The 25,954-nt window shown below is 40.3% G+C and overlaps 1 protein-coding gene across 1 annotated transcript in view; it reads left to right on the forward strand.

Annotated features, from left to right (window-relative positions):
* LOC107222364 (putative uncharacterized protein DDB_G0277255) overlaps nt 1–25,485 on the forward strand; it is a 36,223-nt gene extending 10,738 nt beyond the window's left edge. The window contains exons 3-6 of the mRNA XM_015661700.2: nt 19,411–19,667; nt 20,019–20,082; nt 21,644–21,892; nt 22,349–25,485. Of these exons, the coding sequence (XP_015517186.2) occupies nt 19,411–19,667; nt 20,019–20,082; nt 21,644–21,892; nt 22,349–22,717 (939 nt within the window). The 3' untranslated portion in view covers nt 22,718–25,485. The remainder of the gene's footprint in view (nt 1–19,410; nt 19,668–20,018; nt 20,083–21,643; nt 21,893–22,348) is intronic.
* Nucleotides 25,486–25,954: the final 469 nt, after the last annotated feature.

Raw genomic sequence — 25,954 nt, forward strand, 5'->3', positions numbered from 1 at the left:
TTGTTTCAGGTGCACGAAACGAGTCGCACAAGACAAAACCGTGCACCATCCAGCTTTTGTGCCAATATACATTCGGTTTGGGCTGAAGCTGTGGGTTTTTCATCTTTTCATTATGTACCAGATATAGGCATGCATGCCATGTGTGTCCATGCGTCTAATTGCAGTCCTCCTCATTCCGCCATATGGTACGTTGTGCGTGACGATCCGGTCACCGCATGTATTGGTGAGCTTCGTCCGTGGATTGGCTGCAGGTACAAACCGCGCAATGGCGACGATGATTGTTACGTTTAACATTCTGATCATACGTTATTACAGCTTGGGGAAGGGTTCGTTCGTTTTCGCTTTATTGTCGAGATCGTTGAATACCATATCTTCTTGGCTCTTACTCAGGGAAGAACTCTTTTGTATCACCTCACACCACCGCTGTCGCTGCTACTGCTGTTGCTTACGCTTTTTTTTATCCTTTCCTTTTCTCAAATTCATACCTCTGAGGTATATCCATTAACCGGAAAGATCCCTAGATAAGTTTTGCGACAGGCACGAGATGGTGTCAATCATTTCACTGTGTGATGTTCCGTTCTTGAGAGATTGACGTGTAGTACGCATTTTTTGATCTAGTTTTGAATTTTCGTCTTGTAGCAGGTAAAGAGACGACGAAACCAATCAGCCCACAATCACCAATTTCGGACTCGCCGTTTTCGAGATGACACATTAGCAGTTTGCAAATAACACAAGCGCGATTTTATACTGTTCAAGTCACAGAGCTGATCGCGCGCAAATTACCCTTCAGGTTGCGATATCTCCAGAACGAATAGTCTAAAATTGACGAGCCAAAGCTCGTTGGATACGATTTGTCTTATTCTTTTCTACCAGCCTAAAACTTTCGCCACTTTTTTCTTGCCTAGATGATTTTAAAAATTATTATGCATTTGTGTTTAAAATGTGACGCCCTGTATAGCGATGGTGAAGGAACCTACGCCATGTGCAATGCAGCATACGAGCTGCTTCTGCATGAATGCATAGAGTCCGTGATACAAAAACGATGGGACCCCTTCTGAGTGTAGCGTGCGACGTTGAAGATGGGGAAATTTGCGATCGCGTGATTCATTCAAATTTCAATCTTTCGATACACTGTGCATTGCGGTTATAGTTATGATCATTGTTGTCGAGATATTCGATTCCGCTAAATTCGACCAAATCGTTCATCTGCGTCTCGTACAGAAAAAAAAACAAAGAACGTTTTCAATACTGTGCGAACTACGATGAAAGTTGTAAGAAAAAATTTGAAAACGAGCAATACCCTTCATTTATACTCAACATTCTTGTTTTATGAACTGCAGCGGATTAACTGAATGCCTTGAGGTAAAGAGGATTCAGATTTTCTCGCCATCTTAGCTGTCATTAATACAGAGGACAAAGAGCGCAGGCGCTGTGATTATTGCAGGATTAAAACGAGCCAAAGAAACTGCACACTGCATCGGTATACGAGAAGGGTTGAGGTTGAGGTTAGCGCAGCGTGTCGAGTTCCTCACTAGTCGGCTAGGCCGCAGGAACGAGCCGTATCCGCAAACTCTTCTCTGCCTATCCAACTCCTCCAACTTTTTCCATTATGTGAGGTAAGGTTAGGTTACGTTAAGTTGGAGTAACGTTGACGTAGGTTAGGTTGTAGAAACTTCGAGGCCGTCGCGCCAACCGCGAATTGCTCAAGAATCATTGAACCATCGAAGCTGGCGATCAAGCTTAATCGAATAAATCATTTCAGAAAGTATTTTATCAATTTAGGTTTGGTTGGACTGGGATTGTTCTTTTGCTTTGTGTTTATCTTATCTAGAACGCTTGTCTCCACTCTAAAGCTTTGAGTTTTGCGTACACCAGAGGTTTATTTTCACTGGTTACGATGAAGGTAATTTGAACTGTGTAGGGCGCAGGTTTTCTTCACTAGCCAATTCCTGTCTTATTGTTAGACTTGCCACGCAACTGAAGGTACGTGAAAAACTCGAGTAAGTTACTATGGAAAAATAATCTGCGTGACTTTACGTTCGTTTTTAACCTCAATTTACGGTTTTTCCGATTCCAAGAACGGTGATTTCATCCCACTTACGATCAAAATGACACTAATGCAAGTTTATTTAAACTGCGAGTTGATGTTAACGTAAATTTTAATGACATTTTAAGATTGGATTCTTATCTCTCTGTCTACTCAGATGAATCCGGTATATTGAATAAAGCGTTTCATCCCACAGTGGAAGGCTTCATGACGAGAGAAGAGAGCGTCCTGTATACATTGCGTAACTTAACTTGACCCAACCTAACGCAAATTCTAGTTTCCGGTAATTGCAGCACCAGTTACCGATCATCATCGATGACCTCGCTGCTCTCAGTCTGAGACGCACACACTGATCACTATTCAGGACTTTTCATTCCGTTTGAGGAGTGTCTCGCAGCAATATGGCTGCCCGCACGCCGCTATCGCCGGTTTATGCGCTCATTGCAGAACCGCAGGATATTTGCAGGATAAAGCGTCGTTGTCGTCAACGTATCTCAGAGGGTGTTTGCTAAACACGTCAGGTTAAGGTACGTGCGAAAAGGAACGATGTTTACGTTGAGAACGAACGGGTTTTCCACTGCAAACTACACGGAACATTGCCGAGAAATGAATTGTTAGGTTAGAGTGGTTAGGATTTTCTTTTTATCCTAAAGCTTCGAGCATACACAGGTGCTATTTTGGCAGGGCTGTAAACCGTCGCGCAGAATCGTAAATTAATTTCTTATTTTTTTTTTTTTTTACTTTTGCAAATGATTAAGTTATTAGCGGTGAAAGTGTTAAGAACTGCACCAATACTAGGAAGTAGTCTCACATACAAAAATATGGAGAACTCACACTATGGCTACAATAATTAGATTCTAGTTAAATTGCCAATTTTTTCAAACTCTAATTGACTTTTCATGAAAGGCACAAAAATTTGACAAAACAAAATATTATTCTGGTAGATTGAAGAGAGAAGAACATCAAAATTAATACCCATGTACCTAGAGTGTAGTCACATGATACGTGGGACACTTTGGGTTATTAAAAACAATCTGATAACTTGGCATACATAGAGAAACACACATGGATACTGGTACTAATTATCTCTGAGCCTCTTTGCTCATGATTGCAAAAAGTTCCGCAACAGTCCCGAGTAACAAGAAATTATGAAGTAACAAAGCATCTTAAGATATATTCTCCTCTCTCTCTCTCTCTCTCTCTCTCTCTCTCTCTCTATCTCGTACTCTTTAAGTTTCGTTTCAACAACATCTCCTTTTTCTTGCTTCATATTTTGACGTTGTTAGTTCTAGTTTACTATTCTGTTGAGTTGAAAAAAGATACCAGGTAGATTCGTCGTTTTATATTACGTCTTTTTTTCTTTCATTCTCTCGGGTACAATGGAGATAAACAACAATTTACGTGCATAGCGAAAATAGCCGTCTCCGGCTAATTCATTATCCAGATTAAACCGAGATTCTTGTCTCCGTTTCTCTAATTTCACTAATTCTTCTTCGTCGTTTCTTTTAAATTTTTTTCTTGCTCGTCTCGTCTCTTCTCCGAAACGGTTTTTTCAAGTACCGCAATTTCGCCGTTTCCGCTTCTGCTCTGTTCGTGAAGAATAATCGCGAAGATCAATTGAAACAGGTGAGAGATGCGCACGATGACGCTGAGAGTGGAGTACCGGAAATGGTTCACGGAATAGCGAGAAGTGTGTGGGTTACTGTGCGCAATAATTACGTCTCAGTAAATGCAGGCACCATTTGCATTTCTTTTTCTCTCTCTCTCTCTCTCTTCCTCTCTTACCGAACCCCAACGCTGTGCCTAAACTTCTTTCCGGTCATTTCCGGTCAAAAGAGACCGACTGAGTGATCCGGTCGGTCAGTGATCACATGCCCATCCGGTTTCTACCGTATGAACAAACACGCTGCATCCTATTTACCGTCACTTCCCTGCATCCTCTTCCTCCTCTTCTCCATACACACTGCAGATCATGCATCTGCCGCATGTTCATCATTTTTACCCCAATACCGCGCTCACGATATTCTAAACTTAAATTTGCAGTACCGAAAATGGCACATGAAGCGCAAGTGTGAACGGAACTTTTTCACTTTGTCATTACAAGACACTGTCTCCTTGATTAAAGCATTCAGGAGTATGATCGGTTTCTTCTTTTACCAACACCTGCGTTCTTCGCGATAATCATTCGACGAAAAAAGTATACAGTGCCGAAAGGTTGAAAGTCCGGCATAAATCTCAATCCTAAGAGCACAGCTTGGACAATGAACAAGCACTTTTCTCTTCACTGTAGTTCGTCTGCTGCATTGGGCCAGAGTTCGTGATCGGAACGATGGCGTACTCGTCATAGTGGCAATCAACAGTGTATTTAAACCACATGTGTTCGAGTGGTGCAGAGTATCATATTATTCATAGTGAATGTGCTCAACAACGTAACAACACTTGGCGCCAGCCTCGTTCTTAGATCTTGTCTCTGTCCAGTGTCTGGAATAATCTTGTCGCCCAAAGTTCAAGTTTGAACGACATTTGTACTGCAGGAGACATTTCCTCGAATCACCTGAGTGACAATAGTAGAGTCCCTGAAGTGTAACTCAACGTGATCGTACTATCAAAACTCAGAGTTCGATGATGACTTGTTGGGAGTCGATCTTAAAAGGATCTACCTCTTTTATCCCAAAATGACTAACACTAGCTGATACCTATACATGGTTTCCACTGTTTTCTGCTTTTTTCACTACAGTATTGTACATGGTCGAATTGCCCGATTGGATGGTGGAGCATCAGGTTTGACTTATACGCATTGAAGCGTCAAGTGAAGTCAATTAGTGACGTGGGTCAAACGATCGTTCTCGTCACCGCCATGACCTCCTACTCCTTCTCCTTATTCTTGAGCTATAATAAATCTACAACACCGCGCGTTACCAGAAAAGTCTAGAAGCAAACACCATCGAGTACGAACGAATATTTCGGCCTGTAGACGAGAGTTGACCGATAATCTTATCTCGACTTGAGTACTAGGAACACCTACTATGTTCAGATTATATTTATCACCTTTACCTATAACCGTGGCTGCAGGTGCTGCTACTGCAGTTTTGTCCCCCTGCAGTCGTTTCAAGCGAGAACAAATTCATTCTATGAATAAATTTATTATACATCTTGGCATTGAGTAGCTGACGCTAAGTCACGTTTCGCGTGGATATATTTGGAAATATCCTCAGGGTGAACACAATTCGTAATTTATGACTTTTGCAGATTTTTTTTTCGTTTTCCTGTAGATATTTATGCTTTCAATTGTTTTTATTTTATGATTTTGTTTTATTTTTCAAGGGGATTGTATTTTAAGCGAAAAACGAATTCACTTCCCTTCACTAGGATATGTAAGTTTGAGTTTGAGTTGCATTAAATATAATTTGATTTTCGTGCACTTGATTTTAGTTATTTCATCTACTATCTTGAAGTTACTCTATTCTCCCAATTTTATCCGCTCTTGAATTACTTGCTTCTATGATTTTGTGTGATCATATTCAAGATAAGAGAGAGAAAGAGAGAGATGAAACTTTTACTTCTTACGTATTTCCTTAGACTTAGAAACATGGCATTTCCATGCAAGAAGATATTTCGCGTGATGATTTCTTTTTTGAGAGTTTCGACCATAATATATACTTCAATCTTACGATTAGAACTATGTTTTCAGTCATTCGATATGAAATCACGAAGCGAGAAACAACATGATCCACAGCATAGTACTTTCCTGAATAACAAGATCCATCGATAGAATACTCAAAACGTGCTCGATTCTCAAAACAGTGCCAGTATAACAATAAATATCGTGGATATCATTACGTTACCGCAGTGCATCTAAAATGCCTACTAAAAATCCGAGTACAGAATCCCGCGTCTATTTCTCGTTCGTGCGGAGTAGGCAATGTGTCTACTTAGCTAGCTGCCGCCGCGCCGGTGTAGTTCAAGCAGCCGGATGTGCGCGTTCCAGGCTTCCAGTCACGACTTGGCGTCCTCGTCGTAGTCGGCTGTTAGTCTCCTGTGATAATCAGCTTGTTGCCGCATCAGCAGCAGCAACAGCAGCAGCAGTGCCGGGAACTTGAGCATTACACACGAGTTGTTCTAATTTAGAACAATCAACCGCCGCCCGGAGGAAGATCCAATTATGCATCCTGCCTTTAGTGTCCACACTGTCGACCATACGGTTTACCCGCTCTGCAATGAAATGCCCCTCTCTCACATCCGCGTAAGAAAATCATGCGAAATCTCCTCCTCGGCACGTGCCACCGACACCGTTTAACCTTCTTCGAAGACCCTGCGTGCCGTCAGGTGTTGCAGAGAGGCGATGCCCTCCAACCTCACTCACTTCCGCCGGTGGGAATAATAATGGAAGAGTACACCAGTTGGGGGCAAACGCGTGGTGAAGTCCCGGAACTCGCGGAGGGTCAGCAGCCCCTGTCATGAACGGTGGACAATGTGCACTTGAAAAGGACATCCTGTTCTTGCTGCTCAGGGTGCCGGCCCAACCGTCGTTGGCACGTGCTTCGGCGACCAGGACGAGAAGCAAGAGAGAAATAGCGAGACGGAGAGACTCTCGTCATGCCGGTGATTCTCGGTCCAGGAAGAACCGCAGAATCTCAAGTCATCTTCAGTTCTCGAAACTCGATCCTCGAATGGTCTCTCGGACCATGATCTCAAAGTATGAGATGGAAAAGTGCATCGAAGATATTCTTGGGCGGGATTCATCGACCACATTCTCCGGTAGACAGTTCAGCAATCATCTCATGTCAGGTCAAGTCTTCGCCGGTTTTTTATCCTTGTACAGTTCGCGTTTCTGCGTCAGGGTTTCCTCATCGCTGTTTTATCGCCTCCGCCCTGAACCTGCCGAGTAAAAACTGCACGGTCTCAACTCTCGGCTCATGATCATCGCTGCCTGCATACCTAGCCGACATTTTACCGAACGCTTGATTGAACGCCTTAAGTGTTTACTCGATCGATTATTGGGAATGCTTGCTACAGGGACTTTGTCTTGAATCTCTCGATTCTTGCTAACCCCGTGAGAATACCATCTTCATAATTACTAAACGACTTCTCAAAATAACTGTCTTTTATCAGCCTTTGGTTAATTATTTAACTGGCTACAGGCGGGTATGGGTCTTCGGTCAAGTCGTCGTGCCTTGCGAACCGTGTAGTTTTCACTTTACACGGATATTTCATCCTCTTCATTCTCATCGGGATAATTCGCTTCGCAAATACCACAAAGGCAAGAAAAACTACTCACCTGAGAATTTATCAGCGGTGTTTTTCAATCCAGCTCGTCCATACCCTTCAGGATCCCTTGTGGAATGCAGTTTTCGAGATGAAGCGTCACGAATCGATTATGCCCCACGAGTTTAAATAATTTTGTACCAAGTGATGCGTTCCTAAATTTGAGTACCCTCGTCAACGATTGAATGGGCAAACATCACAGTTATTGATCATTGGAAACCTTAGAATCTAATAAAACGCCATCGATCAATCAGTGAACGTAGGTCTTCCAGTACTGTAAAGCGTGTTCTTACCAGTGATGATTAACTGATCGAAATTTAAAGAAAGACATTTGATACTTCGAGTATCATGCCGAGATTCCTGTCAGTCGAGGATCAAACAAGAGGACCAGCTTGACGTTATTCCTCGGTAGTAAGATTTGAATGAGAATGAAATCAAAGACGCCCCATGCTCTCTGTTCCTGCGGAAGTCGTACCTCGCGTGCATTCTCCAGACCATATGGGTCCCCGAGACCCACAGGAACGGGGAGAAGAATCTACCATCAAAGTATTATGTTCCATGGTGTAATGAGGACATGCGGCACAGCCGGAACGTGACGCCAGCCCCTCGCTGCAGGGCTAGAAGAAGAGCCACGTGGTGCGGGCTGGCGAATAGGGCACGCGCCACCCTGGCTGTTTACTCTGCACTCACCCTTCTCCACCCTCTTGTCCTCGTACTTCAAGGATCTTACCTCTCGTCCTTTTCCCCACCTTTCCTCCTCGCACAACAACCATTCAGACCGCCCAGAAGCCGTCTTTGAAGAAGGAGGTGATTGTTTCATGCAGGATATCCTTTCACGGTACAGTCATCAAAATAATCATGACGTTTATCACCGAAAGTTGATTCGAAAGAACTATTCTGTTCTTGTAGCTAACGTTTTCTGATGATTTTTCATTCGGACAACAATGATGCCTAACACAAGAATATTCGACTAATCGAATAGGTATATACGTATCTTCTGTTTACATTTGAATCTAGTATTCAAGAAATATTTTCTCAGTGTTTCATACAGTTACTGACCGGAGTAAAAATCGAATGACCAGTTTTTAATTACAGCGATCTTCGTTTACGAAGAATGGAACTGAACGATTTCGAATGACTTGACTACACTTAAAATTTCATCAAAACACTTCATCACACTCTACAAGACGAGGTTGAAAGCCGTGAAGTGGATTCTCACTGGCGAAACCAGAGTCACAAAGCATCGAGTAAAGGACATCTGCAGACTTGAAAAATGGTGAACTTTGGATTTGAGGAAAAAAATCTGGGCCACTGGGAGCAACGATTGCCCAATGTTCCATTTGCAAGAAGCGTTTCTGATGTCTGGCGTCTGGCTGCTGTAGGAGACTTATGTAAACCGGGACGTGCGATTATGCCACAGTACGGTAAGTGGGCACATCACACCAGCGCCGCATCGTTACGAGAAAAACAATGCGACCATGCCAGCTGGTGAGATCCCACGCAAGCGGGAACCGCGTTTTCTCTCTTTGTGTAGTGAAGAAAAAGAACGAGCAGAGACTTAAATTAAAGAGAAAAAGGTGATGATGAATAACGGAAAATATGCTTAATCGGTTACTCAAAATCCTACGCCAACTTTTGCAATTCGTTGGCTTTGTTGCCGGCGTTGTCGGCTGGAATACTTTCCCATGAAAATCGACTAAGGAAATAATTCATTCCTTCTTCTGTCTCTTTATTTGTTTATTATTCTTCACGAATTTCCGTCTATTGTACGGAAATAAGAACGAGGAGACTGAGTAATAAGGAAATGTGGTAATGTGGTAACGAAGACCAGTTTAGTTTCTTGATTAACACCGATTGGTGACAGTGATGAGACTAAACAAGGAATATTTTTCTATAAAATGATTCAAGTAACTCTTCAGAAATAAAGTTTCGTAGCTTCTCTGAATATGGTTGAAATGTCGATAAGTTTCCAGCTAGATTTCGCAAGGAATGAAAAACTTCATAACCACCATTCGACATTCTAAATCCTCAAGTGTTTGTTTCACCGTTTCCTCTCCGTATCAGTGTAAAGAAAATGCTTTTATTACTTTCAATTCCGAACGTTAAGAGCGGACGGGAGAACTCTTCCCGGAACCGGGCATCGAGAGTTTGATGAACCAGATCCAAAACACGTAGATCACGAATCCAGGCATCGACGCTACGGATTTTGATGACGACCGTCCAGGATCGGTAATCCATCCATGTCACCCAACACGGACGTGACAGACGGTAAAACGCTGCGACTCTTTGGGATGAATCATCGGCGGTGCAATAAGCCAAGGATGGAGTACTTATCGGGATTTTGCAACGGCGTATATTACAGAAGCTGAAGTCCTTTGTTTACAGCAAGTTGACACACGCGCATAATATTCTTTCCAATGTTCGCATACGTGCCGGTAATGCAACTTCAGATGACACCCACACACAGCGCGCGAAGACGATCAGAGTATAAGATTTCCTCGCATGATTCGGTTTACCGGTATCGAGCATTCCGTCATCGATCTATAAGCGGACTTCGCTGCACGTGAACGACAGCTGCAGGTAAAGCGACACTCTCAAGAACAATAACTCGGCACGTCGCCCACTGAGAGCCGACCCTTCAACTCCAACTCACACTAGCAGACCATCTTTGATGTGTCTACGTAATCCTGAAACGCGAATCCACGCGGAATGCTTTTCGCTCCTTCTGCAGTAACGCATTTAGCAATCGTTAAGCCTCATTCGAATGAGAACAGTGAAGTTGTATAATAACATTTCCAGCGCCTACAGTCCATGGAAGAAGTCATGGTTACCGATATTCACCATACGATCTGGACTAAGAAAAATGCCATACCATTTTACCTTTTTATAAGTCGCGACGAAAATGATTTTCACCAGTTTAAAGCATGCCGGCAGAAATCAACGGATCACTTTTCTGTCACAATGCTGACGGACGAAATGCTGACTCCAGGAATAGTAGACTAGGTCTATATACATACAATGCCGCAGCTCCGATGACTTTGTTCCGCTCGAATTCTGTCCATCGTGCAGCATTGAGCGGCACCGAATCAAATATGACGCCACTGCGGTTGCTTAGTCTTCCTACACGCAGAGTCAATCTATCGTCTCGGATTCTTTCGTCTCAGCAAACTGCGACTTCGCGATCACGCTCCTTGGAAAGTTATGTTCGATAAGGGTGGAAAGATTTTATGGAACGACTTATTCAGTTCTTTGTCTACTCTGCTTTGACCGTTTCAGACTCGACTTATAATCCTCAACGTTTGCACAGCCCACCGTTTTATCCCTCTTATTTTTACTTACCGTCGCTGAGGGTTCCTCTCCTTTTCAGGTGGCCGACTATATGTAAGACAGGCTGCGCACGTGTCCGCCTAGATTTCTACTGAACAAAAACAAGGAATGGAAAAAAAAGAGAAACAAAAACGCGGACTTTTACGAAAAAAAAATCCCTCAGGCTCCACTCACCGCAGGACTTACATCCTGTGCTATTTCATTCCGCTTCTAGGAACGGAAGCAGTTTGGTTCCCTTATATATTCAGCCTTCGGCTATTCAATCTCGTTATGTTTTACTGGCATGTCCCAGTTCCGACTTCAAATCGAAGGTATTTTATTCAACTCTTCTACTATGATTAACGTTTAAGCAATAAATGATGTCTTAAGAATTCAATCGCACGGTGTTAAACCAAAACCCAGCAATTGCTTGGCGATAAAAAATAGATTCACCCGTTCCCCTCTCTCATTCAACCCTGATTTTGTATTCATGGAGAGATGGAGGGCGACTAGATTTTATTATTCACACACGGTACGGCTGAAGACGTCGACAGATAGGGAGATAGGAAGAGACGCAGATACCTAGTCAGGTAGGTGGCACGTACCTGGGTATACACAGCGACACATGTCGCTGCAACACCGCTGCGGCGTTATTCTCCATTCCAAAAAACCCCATCGCATACATCACTAACATTATTTTCTTATTCAGGAATTGCTGAGGTATACACTCAGCGCATGTATCAAACTGCGAACACATCTGAATCTCTGCGCAAAATTGTGCAAAGAATATGATTTGTGAAATGAAAATCTGCTCGTATATCAATCGATTAACTATTCTTCCATATTTCTTAGTGACTTCACATGGTTTGTAGATTTCGGATAGTCTATAGACAAACCGTCGAAGATTTTCAGAATATCAGGCTAATATCAATTTTTGTTCACACCTTTGCCACCGGTGAATTAATTATTTTCTCATAAATCTTACTGATTACACTGCGGCTTATGGGTTTCGCATAGTTTGTGAATGAACTATCCAAGTTGTCCAGTTAGGGGGATTCGGTTTTCAATGCACAGCGTGTACGTAGCGGTTTGTTAAAATATGAAACGAAACGAAAGCATAAAAAGAACTTCGACTAGCTGACTGATTGTGAGTGACTGACTGACTGGTCAGACCCCGGCGACTATTTACTACTCATCGTCAGTTGCAGGGCTGCCTGCCTGCGTTCCTCGATGATGTATGTATGTAAACGCGTATGTATGGATTTGTCTACAAGCGTGACATGTGTCGCGTATCCTTCTCTCTATCTTTCTCTCTCTTTTTCCTTCTCCGGCTCCGCATAATTTAATGTCAGCAGAACGCACGACCATTGTCTACTTGACACTGTACGCTGTCCAACTCCCTTATTCGTATTTTTCTTTTTTTCTCAGTTATGGAAATTCTAATATATATGTATATAGATATATAGATGTATGTTTTTTTTTCATAAAGAAGAATGAGAGGAAAGGGTAGAAAATGGTTGGTAGGCGCGCCACTTGTCAACCGTGAAACCTGCAGATATATTCTTGTAACACAAATTACAATTCATTTCACAATCAATTCGTCGCAGGATACAAATCACTTTTTTTCATCGTATTTATGTATGTAGATTTAGTGTACAGATGGGAAGTTCCACGACAATTCAATAGGGTTTGATACTTTATTATTCCTTATTTCTTCCTTATAGTATCTCGATTTTGTCCCTACAGTGTGATTCACATTTATTCATTATTTTGGCACCCAGAATAGATAAATGTTCAAGTAGGTGAATAGATAAATAATTCATATTTTCATCATAGAAGAAAATGTCGTACCATGCGTGTCAAAGGAAAGTCTTTTCCACCAAAGTCACACTATTTTGAGAGCACATGCTACACCATTTTTGGAAAATTTCGAGGCGGCTATTTGTGCAACGAATTTTTGAAGTGTTATATTTCTATCTGATAAAAGTCGTAGAGACAAATTCAGCGAAATCTAGATCGTAGAATTCGGACAGACCGTTCACGAGGTATCCTTTGAATTTTGGAGCTAGCACGAAACTCTGTTCGCGGTTTGAAGTCGTGAGGCGAGTTGCGTGCAAGTCAAACTTCAAATTGTATTAACTCATAAACGGGTAGTCGAAAACTCAGAAGTTTGGGCTCGTTGGATGTGTTTTGATTTCTGCTATACTTAAGAACCATAAGGCAGGCCAACTCGATATGACAAAAATTGCGTGTGGCAAATGTTTAAAAATGTTACAGTGAAATCATAAAACTAACGATAAAAAACTTTCCCTTTTAAAGGATTCTTGCTGTAATTTTCAGTACATTGTCCGAGTGGTCAGAAAGCGAGCTTTCGAATGTATGCCAGGGTTTACTTCACCTTGTGTTTTGCGGTCGTATTAATTCAGGGCGAATAGAGAAGAAAAAGAAACAAAGTGAAACCCTCGTAAATTCACACGTGCATATTATGGTACATACCTATACGTATACACGTGTTCTACGTAACACGCAACTCGCATGGGGATTACACATTAAATGAATCGTGGGAGTCAACTCGGTTTATATTGTCAGTAATGACCCGCGTTGAACGCAACGCAGCTGGATTGTAAAACTCGTGAAATTGAGGTGAGTAGGAGTTAGAAATAAAGGTTTAAAAAAAACCTTAACGAAGAACAACAACACTGAAATTAATATAGAAAAATGAAAATATTAAAAAGCGACCTTGTCAGGCGGCCGGGGGTCGCCGCTTATTACGCCGACTTAACAAATGACAATTGAATTATTCCCGCGGACATCCGGCCCTCTTAGCGCCATTAAAATTCAGCCTCCAGTTGGCTAATATAGCTTCTTCGTTGAACCTTTTGTTGTCCCAGTTTCGTACGGCTGCATAAAAATAGTTAAAGCACATTTAAAAAACTAGAGATCAAGAACCCAAGGATGTGGGAGAAGAATTAAAAAACCACCAAAGATCGTTCAAATCATATAAAAAAGATAAGCACTAAACCGTGATTTGATTCACGCCATTAACGATCACAAGTTTGGATTTTATCGTCCAGGTTGTTCGAAACACGTATCGGAGATAAAGCAAAAAACTGAGTTAAGTCTGGCCTCTCGGTTTTGTCGCTGGAAGCCTCAAAGTGCCTGAAAATAGTTGCGGTCATACGAAACTCGAGAGAGGTGCTTCTCCGCCTTGGAACCACAAATTTTCACGCGTTTTATGGCGATTCGACTGGTCGTGAACAGGGTGGCGACATATGGACCCCATACGAAATATTTCGAGACCATCTCAAAGGACAACTTCGTACGAGTTCTCAGTTCCAGCTGTTTTACTTATCATTCGAAGTGATCGACATTACTGCTGCGGTACACGCGTTGTACCGGTAATTACACAATTTCACTTTCGCAGTAGTGTAGCAATGGAAACGAATGGTTGAATGATCGGTATCAGTTCAGAATGATCGATAGATCAGTGAATTGGTTCATTAATCAGAACGAGAGAGAGAGATAGAGTAGCTTTACTTTAAAAAGTCAAGAGTACTCTTTTTATATTTCAACGGTAAATTTTTTTCCATCAGTTTCTTCCAACGTCGATGCAAATTGAAAAATGGCACATTGGTCACTTTGTCGATGTCGTCGATTCATCCATTTAGTCGAAATATTGCAACACACTTCCAAGTATTTAAGTAAGAATATGACTTGAGAGAACAGTGAAAACTTTTTGAATCGGAAGGATTTTCTTCGTAACTACCGACGTATGGCCGAAAGCTGCAATCTACTTTGCGAATTTCGGTTTTTCCGCGGTTTGGGTTTATCTCCTGTACCTCCATTAATTAAGGGTACCTGATATACATCATACCGAAAAACAGTTGCCGAGCATATGTACGCCAGACTTTTGTACAGGGTTCTAAAAACCCCGGGCTGCCGAGTGTTCTCAAGTGCTGTTTGCTCATCCCCTCAAGAGCACGAGAGCCGGCTAATTCCAAATTACTAATAGTGCGAAAAGCAGATGTGCGGCTCCATCGTGACGAGGAATCGAGATAGGGGATCAGGATCATCTGTGAATCAGAATCTAGAAACGGGAATCGTCGCCAATTAGTTCTGCGAAAGCTTTTGATTACGATACTGCGGCACGTATTTCAAGGGATTGCGAGAACTCTTAAGGCCAGACTTTATGGCTCATATCCGTGACGCCGGATCGCCGGTCATTTTCTTCGGCACGCGCCCGATCCTCGGGTCTGGTACCAACAGATATCCAAACTTTTTCCTTTTTTAATTTCTCTTCCGTCATATTTTTTTACTTCAGTCACAGTCAACTTTTGACCATGTTTTTAATTGAACATTCCTCAGTGCGCAAGCGTTGATCAATAGTCGTGAAAACCTTTTCAAGTTCCTTCAACTAGCTGAAACCTTCAAAGTTTTTGAAAATCATTAGAGAATATGGATGGTTAAGTCTAGTCGTACCTTACCGGATACCTATGTGATTATATGAATGGTGCGAATCATTCATGAACTAAGAAAAAAATCATTTGGAATGATCACGTGAAATCTTCTGAAAACAGTAGTCCAAAAAGAGACCCAAATTCTCTCTTTAAGTTTCTGGAAATCACATGAAAAAATCTTTGAACAAGGCACTTTGGGCATCCAATAAAATATTAGGACACAATGAATACAATGAATTATCCCTCAATTACGCTCTGCGGGGAATTTGGAAATGGTACTGAGATTTTGAAAACTTAAAAAAGAGCCGATGAGAATGTAGTAAAAATGGTTAAAGAATGGTTAAAGAAAATCATTGGCCAAATGTTGTTGTCATCTTGAAACGGTTAACCGACAATTACACCATCCACATATAGTCGATGAAGTGCGTATAGTGTTTCAGTACCGAACAAAAATAAACAAATAACTCAAAAAACGCACAGGACAAAAATAGTCGACGTGGTTTTCCAGCTTGTCTCCAGTCGCATCTCCACCGGGTGTAAAGTTTTCGACTCGGACAGTAGTGACAAGCAACAGACGGTTCGGTGCTCGTTTGCTCACGTCGCCCACGTCCGTTTCGACTCTTGAAGTCTCGGTGGTTCCTCAAGATAATAGAGAGAGAAGAAAGAAGAGAGTTGCGCCGCTGCACGGAATCGCTTTCGGGGACCGTTCGGGGACCGCTCGGGGACTGTTCGGTAGCAACGGGCAGCACCTTTCTCAGCGTAGTGCAGGCTGCATGGAAGCCTACGTGCTGCCTCAGCACGGATATAAACGACACCGCTGGGTTTGGGCCTAAACCAAAGTTAACACGCCTATGAACCCTGCGATTCGGACCAACTTCTGAACGCCTCACCGTCTCTAATTGCACGTCCCGCGTCGCCCGTTGCAGGTAACGTTTCGTTCCTTCAAGCAGTCCATGCCAGACGGAATTGTGTTTACGGCCATGGCTGATATGGCAGCCCGGCTTTCGCATAACGCGTTATCGCTGTTTACTTAGGGCGACATGCTACACAGGGTGTTCCGTTTTAAACTAATCGTTAAAACGTGTATACTTCAAGTTGATGGAAGTATTATCTAAAACAGAACAAAACAATCGATTCAAAGTTTTAGGGTTCCGACTACGAACATAAAACATAAAATCGGAACATCGGTTATTCTTTCAAAATAGGTTGTTTTTGCTAAATTAATGCAAGGGAAATCGTTTTGTTACGATCAAACTTCCTTCGCTACAAATTTAGGCGTTTTCCAATTTTTTTAATCGATGATTTTCCATCGAGTTGAAAATTGAACTTCACATTTAAAAAAAAATGCTGGTAACGTTTGTGTTTTTGAATAAGTATAGTAGTAAAGAGGACATTTAGTTCGAGACCTCAAGACCGTAAACTACTTGCGAGTGATACCTTCAAACTGATTTATGATGCAAATCCGAAGTTTGAAAGCTTCGCTTTTACGTTTCAAGTACGATTCTCCTCAAATCAAAAATAGCTAAGTGCTGAATTTTTCGATTTTTAGCTGCTGCTTTCTTCGAACTTTGGAGCAAGCTGTACATCAGTAAAAAATTCAAAACCCCAAAAATCCATGTCAACAGCTGGAAGTTAAATTATACCGGAAAAATAACAATTGTACAGACAAACTAATATCGCAGCTTTGCCGCCAGCGCAGAATCGTCACAACTTACCTCTAAAACATGTTGCGAGAAAACCATTTACAGCTAGAGAGATACCTTAACAACTCGTTGAAAATGAGGCGCCTTTTGTGCGCTCAAACTTACACTGAGAAAAATTACATTTGTTATAGTAACTAAAAAAATTCAGTAAAACAGGTATCGTTAACAATACTGTAACAGCTATAAAACTAATTTTCATTTTGTACCTAGAACTATATTTTTCGATCGTGGTAAGAAATGAAAATACTTAAGGACTGAGCGGTAACCGGAGCTAAAAACTTCTTTCAGTGTACCGATTGTGATCGGTCACTGACAGCGGGCCCAAAACAAGCGATCACGACTTTCTGCGGCGGTAAAACGAACGGTCGATACTATAGCGAGCTCCGCACTGATGATTGCGGCTATTGTCCGAAAAGACTTGAGCGTAAATTTACCGCACATTAATGACCGCACTGCACTGTTGTGGTAACAAGTGGTTATAATTATAGCTCGTAATCTGTTCGGCGTGATAAGAAGCGTACGATACGCGGGATGAAAATATATTACCCTTGATGCGGTCGTGAAAAAGCTCTCATCCCTCTCCGGCAGTGTCGCGTTATCGTCGGCGATGCGTGGAGCGTGGAAAAGTTAGCCTCGTTCATTCCGCAGAGTGCACGAGCACTGGTCGATGACCATTACGATGACTTCTTTGCGGCGACCGCGACGCCAGGCGCCGTATAATAATCGCTGTGGAATTTATCACGGTGATTAAGAAACGCGGAATCAAGAGACAGGATACAAAAGTTGTGCGGTGTTCTTTTCTGGGTGCAGCACTTGCGGCTAGGTTTCATTAACCCAGCTCGAGTCATCCTTACTTTTCTGCACACGTCATCGAATCAACGCTCTGCTCGAGTTAACTTCGTGCAAGATGTCTTGGGACACGGTGGAGAACGGAACAGGAATTACATACCGAATCAAAAGTCAATGTTCGATTTGTTCTGCAGTGTTTCTATAATGCAATCACGGATGTTCGGGTTTTTCGGCTCGACGAATTCGATCCTGATGTCGAAAATTCAAAATAAACTTACTCAGCCTAAATGAGCGTGATCGGTTTTTCTGACGATAAATTTCTTCGTGTTTTATAACGGTACAATTTTTAAGTTGCAGTTCCAAAAACCTGAATTTTAAGTAGTGATTTTTCTTCTCAAATATGCAGATGCATACATTAAATTAAAATCCTACGATAAAAATGCAAATTTCAAATTATCGGATGAATCTTAAAATACTATTTTTCGACTTTTGGGGCTTGCTGAAGTAAAATTTAGCGTTGCAGATTCGAAAGTTTTTACAATTGAAGTAACAATGGAATATCACTCCCATTTTTGAGTAGCGACAAATGATGTATCGAAGAGCTACCGTCTGTTCCTCGCGTGTTGGCCGACACAACGCACAGCTGCAATTGGGCCGCAAGTGCATATGGAAGTAAGATGAGCGGCACGCAGCGCAATATTAGGAGGAGATACTATGAATAGAGAGGCGTGCATGCAGGGTGTTCTGGCCCGTGTCATCCGCACCTATTTATGGTAACCCGTTGGCTTCACCCTCACCGGGGCTTGCCGGCAAAGGGTTGACGGCAAAACGACACCCGAACACCGAGGCGAGGGGATGGCGTCTTCCGCGTATGTCGCGCGTTTAAACACGGAACACAAAGCACGTTCCCAGCCCTCGCTTTCGGTTAATTGGCGGCTAATTGTCGACCTCCTCCTCGAGGATGTCTCGGGAATTTTTTTCACCCCTGTCTCTCTCCCCCTCTCTCTCCACCCTAACCTAACCTAAATTTACATAACCTAACCCAACCTAACCTAACCTAACCTGCGGATTTTTCAGTCTTGGCTTTTTAAGCTAACCTAATTTTGTCTTACTTGAGCTATTCTAACCTAATCAAACATGGCATTTTTTTATTCTTGTAACTCTGATCTAACCTAACCTGCAACTTATTTCACTCCCGCCTTTCCAAGCCAATCTAACCTTATCTAACTTTTCCCAGTCGAACCCAATTAAAGTTGGATTATTTTCTAAATCCTTGTGATGTTAACTCAACTTTAGCTGTGATGATATAAACTGTAATTTTTTTTACATCCTTTGTCTGCTGACAGCGCATAATGAATTGTTTTTGCTGTGAAAAGTAGTCGAGATATGTTCGTGATATTGGGATTCAAAGTGTAAACGTGACTAGAGCAATATGACGTCGTAAATTTTTATAAGCTGATCATTTCAAATACATTACATGGATATTTCGGGTCAGAAAACTGGGTGCAACTGCTCGTAACTTTGTTTAATTACTTTGACTTGTTAGAGAATGAAGTATACGTTGAATAGCAACTTTTATAACCAAATATGATGGCATCTATCAATATATTCAATTTCCAACACCCCATTTTCTACTTCTGGCGGTAAGACTCGACTGCACTTAAAAAAATTTCCACCTCTGTTAAGATCGGATAATTTGAGTGAGGTATTTATAACGATCCGCATAATTTGAAGACGCAATAAAATTTGTTTCTAAAGTTTCCAGATGAAATATGCTACTATAAGAAATGAAAAAATTCTCACCGATTAAACATTAAAAAAACAATTCCTTTTCTGATTTTAGACCACCATCAAAGTATACGCGAACTGTTTGCGGCCCGATATCGAGTACAAAACGCTAAGCATCAGCTACGAAACGACCTGTCGAGAAGTGGTTCAAAACCTGTTGAACAAATACAGAATGAGGCACAGAGATCCTCGCCTGTTCTACCTCACGATGGAGGTGACCGTGAGGAGGGCGAACGTTCGGACCGTTTTACCCCTTGACGAAGATGCCAGGCCTGCAGTCCTGCAGTCCTGTCATCCCCCTGGCGATTCGAGGTGAGTCAAATTTTTTTTTAATTCAAACGCAACTGAGAAAGAATAATGTAAACGTAAAAACGATTGCCTGTTAGTTCGCCCTTTCTGAAGAATATAATTTGTAACCTGTTGTATTAATTCGATCGACTAAACAAACTTGGAAGCTCGGAACTTCGAATTGTTTGTTAAATTTATGAATCGTATTAATCAAAAAATTTCAGTTTTTGAGACAACAGATTGAATATTGAGTGAATCGGAAATAGTGTCTACTCATTTAGGACTTGAAACTATAACTGTATCATAATAAAATTGAAAAACACTTCTCACAACCGAACTTACCTAATTTTTTGCGTCCGTTTCTTTTTGTTATAGATTTTCACTACAAACCCGTCGAGGAGGTCTGGTCAAGATATACGATAGTGCATTGATGTCTGGGGTAAGTTTATACACAACAATAGTAATAGTAATATTGTTAGTAAAAGTAGTAATAATAATTATCGAACGACGTGTATATTATAAAATTTACGAGCGTGTAATTGAAACGCGACATTGATTTTCACATCGTTGAACAATCTGATTTAGAACTATTTCATTGTTGTAAAGGCCATTTTTGTTTTCACTGGTTCTCTGACTGGCGTTCTATTCACCTTTTCGATGGCGACTTCTTCTTGATCTTGTTATTTATTTATATATGTATATATATATTCCTTTGTCAATCGTACAGAGAGCCGATTGAGAAAGCCTTCTGTGCAAACGTGCGAAGGTAGAAAAAAGGCCGAAAGGTATAATATACAACACAGATATTGCAGGAGGCGCTAAAAACTGCGTGGGAGCGCTGTGCACGTGTGTGTGTGCGTGTGTGTGTGTGTATGTAAGGCGTAATCCGTGTCTGACTACGGGATACGGTCGGGAAAATAAATAACGAGGATTTCTCGGCATTGCGTGTTATACACGTATAGTACCCATAATACCATTTGGTATACGTACAGGCGTATGAGCTACCGCAGCTACACGGAAGTTTAAAAACAGGAATTCTTGTATATTTTGTCTCGCTGATGGTGCAATGCACCGCCCGTGTCTCGCGGTACCCAGAAACAGTAAATCTAGCCACCCCGATGAAAACAGCGGCAGGTTATAGCCTTTGTGCTGTCTCCCCCTTTTTGAAATCCCTCTAAACTAAGAAAGGGGAAACAGTCAACAGAAGATGGAAAACCGAGTGAAAAATCGGCGACCACGTGTGTTGTGTGTATTCGTCATCCATTTATAATGTCGTTTCGTGTATACATTGGATCAGAGATGACGTGAGCTGAAAATGAGTAACCAATTGATTGCGTTTAAATTATTCACCAATCCGCAATCTCTCAGCATGTATCATACAATAGGAATTACGAATTTTCTTATGGCAAACCGATGGAGAGCGACTTCAGGCACTTGCCGATAAATATTTATGAAAAGTCGAACGCCTTGCTCGCTGCAGTTTCTTGGAAAATATTTAAAGCTAGCTACGCGGTATATTTTTGTACGATAATAACGATGTATGCAAAGTGCGTAAATGATTATTTTTAAACGTCGAGATTTCTGCAGGTTTGAAAAAGTGTACAAGGTTGTTCTTAAAAAAAAAAAAGTTTCAATCGTAAAGAAAAAACATCCGTTTTGACAGGCAAATGAACACACCCGTGCGAAAAATCAACATGGACACCGTTTGCATGCTTGCGATTTAATTCCGTTTATGAAATCATTTCCATCCCTCAAAACTGATCAAAACTAATTTGACCCGAAGGAGAAATATGACAAGATTAGTTCAGTCATCGTTTGAACCTGTAGTACCTAGACGCATACCTGGAAACCGATGGTCAAACGAGTTGAATAAATCGCATAATCTCCGCGTGTAACTTGTAAAATTGCGCAATTAAACGCGGAATGAAATGAACCGTTGATTTCTTACTCTCTGATTTCCTAATCCGCTATAAATTGGATCGCTGATTGATTTGTTGCAGTCAAAGTACAAGAGCCTTTTGGTTTCCGAGCACACGACAGTTGACGAGCTCATCCAGATGCTCCTGAGCTGTTACAGCTCGAGCGAAAGGGTGGAGCAATTTTCTTTGTACGAAGTGTGCGAGGGCGAAGAGTACCAAAGAAAACTTCACCCGGACGATTCACCTCTCAAGGTTACACAGAGATGGACATCCATCGATAGGCACCTTCGCATAAGACGAAATCCTGACTACAATCCTTACAGGAGAAAGGTAATAAATATAACACTATGCTGTCGTTTCTACTTTTATTTGTGTATTTTTTTCTAATCGTTTAGTGATAGCAATTTTGTGATCTTCACCGCACGTGGAAGTAGTTTTTTTTGTCTGTAAAGAAAAATCGTTAGGGTAATGTAGCGTTCGAATTGCGCAAAAGCTGATTCACGTTTGAGATATATTTTACAAATATCAGCGCACAAAAAACATCGTGAAAGCTGTTGGACTTATATTTTCTGGCATTTAGCCCACGCAGGCTAAGATATACGATGAAAAACCAATATTGTTGTTAAATGCGAGTCAGTTAGTGGAGTATATGTTTCCTGCCGCTAGATGGTGATTCCTAAATTTGAAATTCGAATTAATAAATCACAAAGTTGAATATCTCTTACAGGTTATCGCCTCATTGTCCGTACGTTTTCAAATTTTTCTCTTTTTCTCATTATTCTCCAGAGTATGTGGACTTCGGATTCAAGTATAACGATGGCGATGTCGAAGCTCCAGCTGCACAGTAACAAGCAAAATCATCATCACAACCAACACCTGCACCACCATAACCATAACAACAACAACAACAACAACAACAACAATAACAACAACAACAGCAGTAGCAAAAATAATCACAACAACAACGTACATCGTCAAATTCATCAGAATAATAACGTAGGCGGTCACGTGCAAATGTTACCCGTTCAGCAATCCCGTGTCGTTATTCCTCATGTTTCGCAGATCACCAAAAGCGTGCCATCGACACCTTTGACCGGAAAGCATGTATCAGCTAGTTCCGCTTACGCCGACTATGAAAACTACTTTTACATATAGATGTGGTTACCAAGCGATGATTATTATCAATACACAATTAAAGACAGTGAAATTGATGGAAAGTTATTATGGTCACTGAGTCAACCTTTCGATGGTTGATGCAGTTTTTCAAAAACTGTAACCAAACTCAATTCAGAATAGTACCTTAATCTCGAATTTGGAATGTCAAACATTGAAAAATCATGGAAAGAAATGTTATGGAAATCTGCGGATCACTTTCAGTGATTTTGGTCCGCCATATTGGAGCGGCCATTTTAAGGTTTTCAATCGGATTCAGTATTCGACATCAAAGATTCAAAAATCCTATAAAACCCCAGAGTTTGAAATAAAATTTTACCAATATCGTGTAACTTATAATATATCGAATAACGAATCTTGATCGGTATCGAAAATTTAATCTGCCCAAAGCGAATGAACCTAAACATTTCTTTCAACAAAAAAAGAGATGCGTACGTATTTTGATGAATTCAGGCAAATCTGATCCTGCAGAATAAAGAATTGATCCGCAAACAGAATCCGAATGGCAATTCTCAATTTCCTGTAAGATCGGTGCCTGAATGAGATTGAGGTTTAAAGTTAAGTCTATGAGGTGATAGATGATAATTGTAAGCAACGGATTTTAGTCAGTATAACGTATATCAGTGTAGGTAAAAGACGAATGAGTAAATGTTGAAATGTTAGAACCAAAGTTAGACGTACCTACGGCTAGTTTGCGCTTCGTTATAGCGCGCCAAAACCTGGCAAGTCGAGAAGGGTCCATTTTTTTCATTTGTTTTATTTATTTTTTATCTTAAGTCCTTCTCGACTCATGTGCGATTGTGGTGTCCAAACGTGCATAGCAAATCGTTAACTTATTATTAAATGCAACAGTAAATCAATTTAAGTTTCTCACGAATAATATCGAAAAAGAAAAACGGAAACGTCTGAAGAAATTGAAGCAGATATTTAATCTTTTGTAAAGTTAATGTATCACAGTATTAGATTGACGACAAATTTTCTCTCATTGAATTTTCAAGAATATGTTAAGATTTAGAATGAGAATTTTTTCTCTTTTGATTGGAAAACAACATTATCAAAGTAAGCAAAAATGAAAAAATAACATGTCGTGCAAATTTCTGATCGAAATATTCTGATCGAATTTAAACTAGCTGATCTGCGTTCAGTTTACGATTATCAAATATACATGATATCTTGGTACGATATATCGTAATTCGATATTCAATGAGATTTATGTAGATGAATTGTGCACTTATGAAAGAAAATTTTATGAACCATGTGCGATATAGAATTAATAAACGTCTACAGTAATTATTATTAATATTCTGTAATACTATTTATTTATTATCAATGTAAAGATTTATATTACGTATTTAAAGTGAAATTTGTCAACAGCATAAATTCTGTTTTTATAATTCGATACTGAAGAGCAAAAAAAAAAAAAATATTCCAACAGTCAGACAATTAATCAGAAAATTTTAGGATGAATAAATGAATACATAATTCTTAAAAGGTAATACCAATTATATTTCTTAGTACTTCAAAGTCAACGTAAGCTAAAGATACTCTTATGCTGCTGGTCTGTTCTTAAAAACAAACAGCAGCTGTAGCTTAAAAGATTAATCTAAAGTTGTATAAATTATATATATTTCTTAAGCGTTCCTTTCGCGCAGCTTTGCATGTGTACGTAATATTCAAATATCAAGTATCAATGGAATATTATACATATACATAATTTGCTGTTATATCAAATATAGAATGTCATTCGTCACTAATTTATGTGTCCTAAAGTCGCTATAAATTCAATTATAATAATAATGTTCTATAATATTGATAATAGATACGCTACTTGCGATCAATGTCGTCGTTTTTATACACAATGAAGAACTTGGATTATTAATATAAGTAATTCTATGTTAATTGAGTATAATATGTAATCTTTCAGTACCTAAATTGTTTCCAGCGTCGAAAAAACGATTCAGATCTATTGATTGTACGCATTTTGTAAATGTTTTTTTCATCTCTTTTTATATGTTCCCCGAAATAGAATTTCGCATTTAACTGTACATAAAACTGCTTGAAGGAACGTAGATTTACCTTACTAGAAATAGAATATCTAATCATTACATCAAGACTTCAAAAAAGTCGAAAAATTGAAACGTTTTTTCAACACTGAACAAAATCATTAGGATTAGGTTATATTATGGTGGAAAACAGAGGGGAAAAAACATAATAAGAACCACAGAACTGTTACCAGACTTTTTGTGCGCGTGTTTATATTATATTACCAAAGAGAAAAATTTATAATTACGTTAATAGTGCGATAATTAGATCATAATTATTGATAGTATACAGATTAAAATATGTTAGAATAATAATGTTGTATACGTAATTCATAAGATTTACGCATGCAACCTTGATGTTTTTTTGCTCCGGGTAGCTGGAAAGATATCTAGAATGCGTATGATAATTCCCCGGATTCAAGTTGGAACGAATATCTGCAAATATCTAAAAATCATCCGCAATAATTACCAAGTGATCATCGATGATCCTGAGGAATTCACAATTTTAATTGTTACTTGCATATCCACGAGAAGTGTAATGAGATTCGTCGGGGTTGAAAATTCCCTTTAATTAGGTCCAGTCACTCTGTCCTGGATAATCTTTTAGTCCTGCATAGTGCTTCTTAGGATTATGCATATAATTGTATGTGTAACGCTGTTATATATGCATGTAAATAAATGAATAAATGAAGACATAAATACATGCAACTGTGAAGTCATATTGTCTGCGAAATGAGTTCAAGTTAACTGAATAACCAGGTAGATAGATCTTATTGTTGGATCGAAACCGTATTGTTGAAAAGAAAACACGCTTGCATCCTGATCTAGCGCTTCTAAATGTTGCCCTAATTTTTGCACATTGAACATCGAAGACTTTAGTTTCTATTCGAAAGGATATTTCGAATCCCTGGATCTTTACAAAGGTGCAAAATCTCTGTAACAAATGCGTCAGGGACTATATGTAAAAAAAAGCCGCAAAAACATCTTACAACAAACCGCTGGTATGGTAGAAGATTTGGTCACTTTACAGCTGTATCTATTGAACAATCAGTCGCAGCGGGTTCTGAGAATCGGCAACAACTTTCATTGGCATATTTACGTCTATTCAGTGGACGTGATATACACATTTACATTTTTAAAACTACTCTTAGCATTTCATACTATACTCATTGAAATC

Source organism: Neodiprion lecontei, chromosome 5, assembly GCF_021901455.1.
Source record: "Neodiprion lecontei isolate iyNeoLeco1 chromosome 5, iyNeoLeco1.1, whole genome shotgun sequence".
Classification (NCBI taxonomy): domain Eukaryota; kingdom Metazoa; phylum Arthropoda; class Insecta; order Hymenoptera; family Diprionidae; genus Neodiprion; species Neodiprion lecontei.